This window comes from Trichosurus vulpecula, chromosome 4 (assembly GCF_011100635.1).
Source record: "Trichosurus vulpecula isolate mTriVul1 chromosome 4, mTriVul1.pri, whole genome shotgun sequence".
Taxonomy (NCBI): domain Eukaryota; kingdom Metazoa; phylum Chordata; class Mammalia; order Diprotodontia; family Phalangeridae; genus Trichosurus; species Trichosurus vulpecula.
Window position 1 is genome coordinate 174,093,587 of NC_050576.1, and position 7,572 is coordinate 174,101,158.

General features: G+C 41.0%; 1 protein-coding gene across 1 annotated transcript in view; it reads right to left on the minus strand.

Annotated features, from left to right (window-relative positions):
- The window catches only part of LOC118847526 (phosphatidylcholine transfer protein), a 52,130-nt gene extending 44,947 nt beyond the window's left edge, over positions 1-7,183 (minus strand). The window contains exon 1 of the mRNA XM_036756037.1: positions 6,940-7,183. Coding sequence (XP_036611932.1) covers positions 6,940-7,077 — 138 coding nt within the window. The 5' untranslated portion in view covers positions 7,078-7,183. The remainder of the gene's footprint in view (positions 1-6,939) is intronic.
- Positions 7,184-7,572: the final 389 nt, after the last annotated feature.

Genomic DNA, 7,572 nt, shown 5'->3' on the forward strand with positions numbered 1-7,572 from the left:
GTTGAACTGTGTTGTTTACATTCCTACATGGAAAGATGATGTGTATGATTCATGAGACCTCAGTATTAGGGTAACTGAAGGGAATAAATATATACGTGTGTGTGTGTGTGTGTGTGTGTATATATACATGTGTGTGTGTATATACACATACACACACACACACAGAGGGCACAGGGTAAGTTGAATATGAAGGGATGATATCTGAAAAAATAAAATCAAATTAAGGGATGAGAGGGGAATATATTGAAAGAGGGAGAAAGGGAAAGACAGAATGGGGTAATTTATCTTGCCTAAAAGTGGCAAGAAAAAGCAGTTCTGCAGGAAGGGAAGAGGGGGCAGGTGAGGGGGAATGAGTGGATCTTGCTCTCATCAAATTTGACCTGAGGAGGGAATACCATATACACCCAATTGGGTATCTTACCCCACAGGAAAGAAGGAGAAAGGAGATAAAAAAGGTGGGACGATAGAAGGGAGGGCAGATAGGGGTAGGAAGTAATCAAAAACAAACACTTTCAAACAGGCACAGGGTCAAGGGAGAAAATTCAATAAAGGGGGATAGGTTAGGAAGGAGCAAAATATAGTCAGTCTTTCACAACATGAGTATTGTGGAAGGGTTTTACATAATGATACACGTGTGGCCTATGTTGAATTGCTTGCCTTCTTAGGGAGGGTGGGCGGGAAGGGAAGAGGGGAGAGAATTTGGAACTCAAAGTTTTAAAAACAGATGTTCAAAAACAAAAAAAAAGTGTTTGCATGCAACTAGGAAATAAGATACACAGGCAATGAGGCATAGAAATTCATCTTGCCCTACAAGAAAGGAAGGAAAAGGGGATGGGAGGGGAGTGGGGTGACAGAAGGGAGGGCTGACTGGGGAATGGGGCAATCAGAATATACGTCATCTTGGAGTGGGCGGGAGGGTAGAAATTGGGAGAAAATTTGTAATTCAAACTCTTGCGAAAATCAATGCTGAAAGCTAAATATATTAAATAAATTTAAAAAAGAAAAAGAAAAAATTTTTCTTTACATGTAATTGGAAAAAAAATACTATTTAAAAGGGAAAAAAAAGAGTTGCCTATAGCACTGAGACTTGCCCAGAGACACAGAGCTAGTATGTTTCAGAGGTGGGCCTTGAACCCAGGTTCCACCCTCTCCCCCCTGCCCAGCTTCAAGGCCAGTTCTCTATTAACTAGTATGGTGGTAGGGAACCTGTGGCCTCAAGGCCAAATTCAGTCCTCTAGGTCATCAAGTGAGGCCCTTTGGCTGGATCCAAACTTGAGCCACACTTAAGGACCTAGAGGACCACATGTGGCCTCTAGGAAGCAGGTTCCCTGGCCTAGTATTATAATGTTGCTTTATGTTGCTTCCTGGGCACTGGGGATAAAAAGACAAAACAAACAAACAAATAACCTCACCGCGCTCCCCAAACAGTCTCTGCCTTCAAGGAGCTTACATCTTATGAGAAAGAATATTTAATACAAAAGTAAGCCTTACTCTAGAGGGTTTTAAAGTTCCTGGCTGCTGATTTTGCATTTTGTGTGAAAGGCAATTGGGAGTCAATGAAGAAAGTTTTTGAATTGGAAAGTGAGGTAAAGTAATTTGAGTAGTACTTGTGGAGAGCAGGACAGCATTACCAACAATTGTCTCAGGTACCACTCAAGGGCACATAGAGATCCAGAGACTATTTTGTCTGGAAAAGACCTTAAACCATCAGTTGGTCCAATTCTTCCATTTTGTTGCTGTTGTTGTTCCTTCTCAAAGAAGACCATGACATTATGGAGGTGATGCCATGACATCATGGAGGTGATGCCATGACATCATGGGGGTGATGCCATGACATGGAAGTGAATTGGATTTAAGTGAGGGAGGGCTATGCAAAGTAATCAGCCTCACTTTCTCCTCCAGAGCCATGTGGATCCAGTGACCAGATACAGATCAGAAAAGTGAAATAATTTGCTCCTTTGAACTAGAATCCAGGTAGCTTGGTGGCCAATACAGAGTTCTCTGTCTCCCACCATTATTTCTAGCCCTCAAAGAGAGGTAGACTACAGAGAATAAAGATGCTCTAGCAACACTTTATTAGGAAGCCATGGTTGCCTATTTACAATTGATGTTATTTTATTTGAAGGGATGACTAGGCGGCACAGTATATCGAGCACTGGACCTGTAGTCAGGAAGGCCTGAATTCAAATCTGGCTTTAGACACTTACTAGCTGTGTGACCCTGAACAAGTCACTTAACCCTAGTTACCTCAATTTTCTCATCTGTAAAACGAGCTGAAGAAGGAAGTGGCAAACTACTCCAGTATCTTTGCCAAGAAAACCCCAACTGGGGTTATAGTCATAAACAACTGAACAACAATTTCTTTTTAAAATAAATTTTAATTGATTACCTCAATTTCCCTTTGGGTCCCATTTCCTCACCCTCCCAGGGAGCTTTCCTTCATAGCAAAGAATTTTAAAAAGAAAAAGAGTAAGAAGAGGTAAAAATTGATGACATTGTATGCACTATTCCATATCTGTGAACTCTCTACCTCTGAAAAGGAGAGGGAAGATAGGTCTTCTCTCACCTCTTCTTTGGGGACAACCTTATTTCTTTATGATTTTCCAAGATTTTTTCCATTATTTTACGGTGGGTGTTCTTTCCACTTATATTGTTGTCACTGTGTCTGTGTCCCCCAAAGTTGTAAATGATGTATTTATTTCTACTCATTTCATCATAGGCTCTTAAATAAGAATATTCTAGGAGCCAAAATTATGCTGTACCAAAAACATGGTTATCTCTGACACCAGGAGCTTGTAAGAGGGTTCTAATGGAGCCTTATCACATCACTCTCCCATTACACATTTTGCTTTCCCTAGCCAAGCTAAACTACCCACCCTTTGCTAAAAAAGGCTTTCCCATCTCTGAGAAACAGCTCATGCTCTTTTCTATATCTGGAACACCCTGCTGCAATTCATCATACCTCTGTTGAAATCTTACCTGCCCTACTACAGTAAGACAACATACCATCTCTTCAATGAAAGTTTCTGTAGCAGGAAATGATCTTCTCCTCCTTGAAACTTCTAGAATATTCTGCTCATAGATTTCTTTTAACACATAATTTTATGTTGTATTGTCACCACATGTATATCTAGTTATCCCAAGTAGGCTGTAAGTTCTTCAGGAGCAGGGGAAAAGCATTTGTGCTCACTGATTAAGGTTTGAAACTTGCATCAGCAAAGATGATATAATCTACCACTACTGGTGGGGACTGAGTAAATATAACACTCGCTGCTGATGATAACTAATGGAAGTAAGGAGTCAAAAGAGCAGAGAGCCACATTTCATGACTTAGTTATGACAGTTTCCCAAGGAATAAGAAAATCCCCTAAAAGGGAATTGGGGTGAAGAGAAAGAAGTAAATCTATTTTTTCTTTGATCTAATAGTAAAGGATAGGAAAATTTTAAAAAATCTTCTAAAAACGGAAGCAAGTGGGCCAGTGAGCATGACTTTGATTTCTAGCAAAAGTACATACTATATAATAGTAATAAAGTGATGATGAGTGAACATCTAAGAAAGGATGTAGTTTAGATCTAGCATGGCTTCATGAAGAATGGTCATGCAAGACTAACTCCATTTATTTTTTGTTTATTTTCTCCAACTGGATCTCTCTTTGTCTTACCCAGAATGGATGTACAGTTGCCACTCAAAGGCCCAATCCCAATAATAATCAGCAGGGAGCAGGTTAAAGCTTCCATTTTTCCAGTCTGGGCCCATTTTTCCCTCCTTAGTAGCCCCATACCTCTCTGCTTCAAGGGGTTCACCATATTAATGATAAACAGTACAGACACCTTATCAGCTTTAGTCCTGTTGCAGCTCAGAATTCCCAAGGTCAAGTGATCCACTAGCCTCTGCAGAAGCAAGGACTAAATGCATACGCAGTGACACTCTGCTCCTTTTTATTTTTCACAGCATCACTTTGCTGGTAGATCACAGAAATACTGCAGATACCATTGACTTAGATTTTAGTAGCAAAGTATTTTAGTCTCTATTGGTTTTTAAGATGGAAGGATATGAGCAGGGATGACAACACATTTAAAGTACAGATAAATGAATTTGGAAGTGGTGAAATGACCATCAAATTCAAAGGACAGTTATTAATGGGTCAATGTCAACTTGGGAGGGGTCTACTGCAGTGCTTCAAGTATTTGGCCTGGGGATGGTTAGCATACTGTTGAGGGCACTAAAACATGCTCATCACATTTACAGATCACACAAAGTTAAGTGGGATAGCTAACACACCAGATGAGAGTCAGGACCCAAAAGCATCTTGACAGGCCACCAGAGGATTGGATTAAATCTAGTAAGATGAAATTTAATTTGAGTGAATTTAAAGTCTTACTCTTGAGTTTAAAAAATGAATTTCACAAGTACAATATGGAGGTGGCTGGATAGCAATTAGCTAGAAAAGATCTGGGTGGTTTTAGCAGACTACAAACTCAGCATGAATCAACAGTGTGATATGATGGCCAAGAAAGTTCATACAGTCTTACATTGTACTGGGCAAGATATGGCATCCTGGACAAGGGACGTAATGATCCACTCTGCTTTGCTCTAGCCAGATCTCATGTAGATTACAGAGTATAAGCATTACAATTATAGCACAAGTCTCAAAGAAAATGTATGGGTTTTATCTATGTTGAAGGGGCACTGCCATTTTATAAATAAGGAAGCTAAGACCCAGAGGGATGAAATCACTTGTCCAAAGTCACACAGGTAGCAAGTGGCAGAGCTGGGGCTCGAACCCAGGGCATCTATCTATTATATGTTATACATTATATATACACATATGTGTATACATACACATATACATATATACACATGTATCTGTACATATATACATGTGTATACACACACTTTTTTTTTTGCAGAGTCAAATTTCTGGCTCATTTGGTTTTTCATTTCTAACTTGTATTTGTTTATTTGGTCCAGTTGGGGAAAAGTGGAATTCTTTTTTTCTCATTTTTTTATCTCTGATTATCCTGGCACATTCTGAATCTGCTTAAGCACAGATGGGAACTAAGACAAACTTCCAACCAATAACTTTCATTGTTTTATTATACAGCTGGTAGCATCTTTTGTTCTAAAGTTATTGTCTTGTTCTCATCAACTGGCCAAAATGAAGAGACATCAGATTTGTGCAATTCAGCAGCTAAAAGCTCTTCCAGTAAAAATTGAAAGCACCTATCATCAAGTTCATACTTATCATATGAATAAACTATATCTTCAAGTAAAACTAATTTCACATGTAAAACAAATAATGGGAAATGCATTTTTTCTTTTACTAAGCAAAGGTGCCTTAAATCTGTAATAGTTTATTATGTACTTTCCCTAAGATAGAAGATATATCGGATTCCATGCCATCTTGGGGGGGAGGAGGTGGGGAAGAAAACATGGAACTCAAAATTATACTAAGAGTAAAAAAACTCAAAAAAAAAAAAGAAAAACAAAGTCCAATATTTGTTATGACAAAAAAATGTTAAGTTGAACACCTCCTAGTAAATCAGTGGTATGTTTCATCTTCATTCTTTTAGAGTTGTGGTTTATCACTACATTGGTCAAATTTCTAAAGTTTTTGCAAATATATTTCTCTCTTTAATATTGTTATCATTATATAAATTGTTCTCCAAGCTCTGCTCACTTTTCTCTGCATCAATTCATCAAAATCTTCTGTTCCTCTGAAAGGCACAATAATATTCCATTACATTCATATACTATGATTTATTTAGCCATTCTCCAAAAGAAGGCTAACACCTTTGTATCCAATTTTTAGTTTTCATGAAAAGAGTTGCTATAAATATTTATGAACGTATACATCCTTTTCCTCTTTCTTTGATCTCTTTTGGGCAAAAACCTGCTACTGGTATACTGCACTTGGGTCAAAGGATACACACAATTTGGTAACTTTCTAGGTTTAGTTCCAAATTTAGTTCTAGAAGAGCTGGTCCATTTCAGGGCTTCATGAAGAGTGCACTAGCTATGGCACCTGTTTTCCCAAGTCCCTCCTACATCTATTATTTTGAATTGCAAAGGATCTTGGAGATCATCTAATTCAACTTTCTAATTTTATAGACGGAGAAATTAGGAGGAAGAGATGAAAGATGTCTTACCTAAAATCACACAGGTAAACAATTAGCAAAGCTGGGAACCCAGTCTTCTGACTTACCACTACACCACCCTGCCTTTCTCAACTCTATAGTGCCTCTCCCCAACCCATCAGCTTATCTTTCTAACTAAACTTCAGAAGTACAACTAACCCAGAGGGTATCTATAAGAACCGGTGGCCAAGTAGAGAGCAAAGTAAGTCACAGAACTCCTGTAGTCAGACTACCAGAGCTAGAAGGGACCTTTAAGTTACTGAAGGAACTGGTCTCTTTTACTTTACGGAAGAGGAAGCTGCGACCCAGGGAAGAGAAGTGATTTGCCTAGGGTCACAAAGATGGTCAGTGATAACCTTTATCAGGAGAGATGAATAGGGTATAACCCGTTCCCCAGTCCCTGACCTCTTTCTCTGCACCTCGGATTTCTTCAGTCTCCACTCCTACGCGCGCGCGCGCACACACACACACACGCACGCACACACACACCCTCTATTCAATCTCCATGACCATCCACAGTCAGTCCCTGGATAACTCTCCTGCCACCCTCCCCCGCTAGAGTCAAAGAAGATTCTGAGTCTCGAACTTTTTGCCATATCCATATATAAATGATATATCTCCCTGCCCAGCCAGTACCTGTCCGTGCTTCATCCTGCTAGTAGACTCACACCCCCTTGGTGAAGCCGGCTCCCCATCCGGTTAGCCGTCCAGCCCAGTCCTCCTGACCAATCAGAGCCAGCCCTCCACTTCCTCACCTGGTCCACTGTTAGGGTCGCAGACTCTCCCCGCCCAGGCCCCTACCTCATCTAGCCGCCGGTAGACATGGCAGTCCTCTGCCTCCACCAGTGTCTCCCAGCCCCGGCTTGTCCGAGCTGGGGCCTCCAGCTCCTCGCAGGCCTCCCGGAAATCCTCCTCGGAGAAGTGGTCCGCCTGCTGCATCCTGTCAGGGTGCAGCTGAGGCCCCAGGTGGGAGGGCAACAGCAGGGAAGAGCCTGAGCTGAGGGAGGGAGAGAGGCAGCTGAGGGGACCTCAGCTGCTGAGGGGCGGGGCTGAGAAGCGGAGAGTGTAGAAGAGTGAAAGGGGGAGGGCCTAGGGAGGAGCCTGGAAGGGATCGAAATGGCCCGGGAGGGAGCGAGATCGTGTTTATTTTGGTATATGGTGTAAGATATTGGTCTATGCCCAGTTTCTGCCCTACCATTTTCCAATTTTCCCAGCAGTTTTTGTGAAATAGTGAATTATTAGCCCAGAAGCTGGCTTCTTTGGATTTATCAGAGTAGATTGCTATAGTCGTTGACTTCTCCATCTTGTGTGCCTATCCTATTCCACTGATCCACAACTCTGTTTCTCAGCCAGTACCAGCTAGTTTTGATGACTGCTGCTTTATAGTACAGTTTCATATCTGGTATGGCTAGGCCACCTTCCCTAGCATTTCTT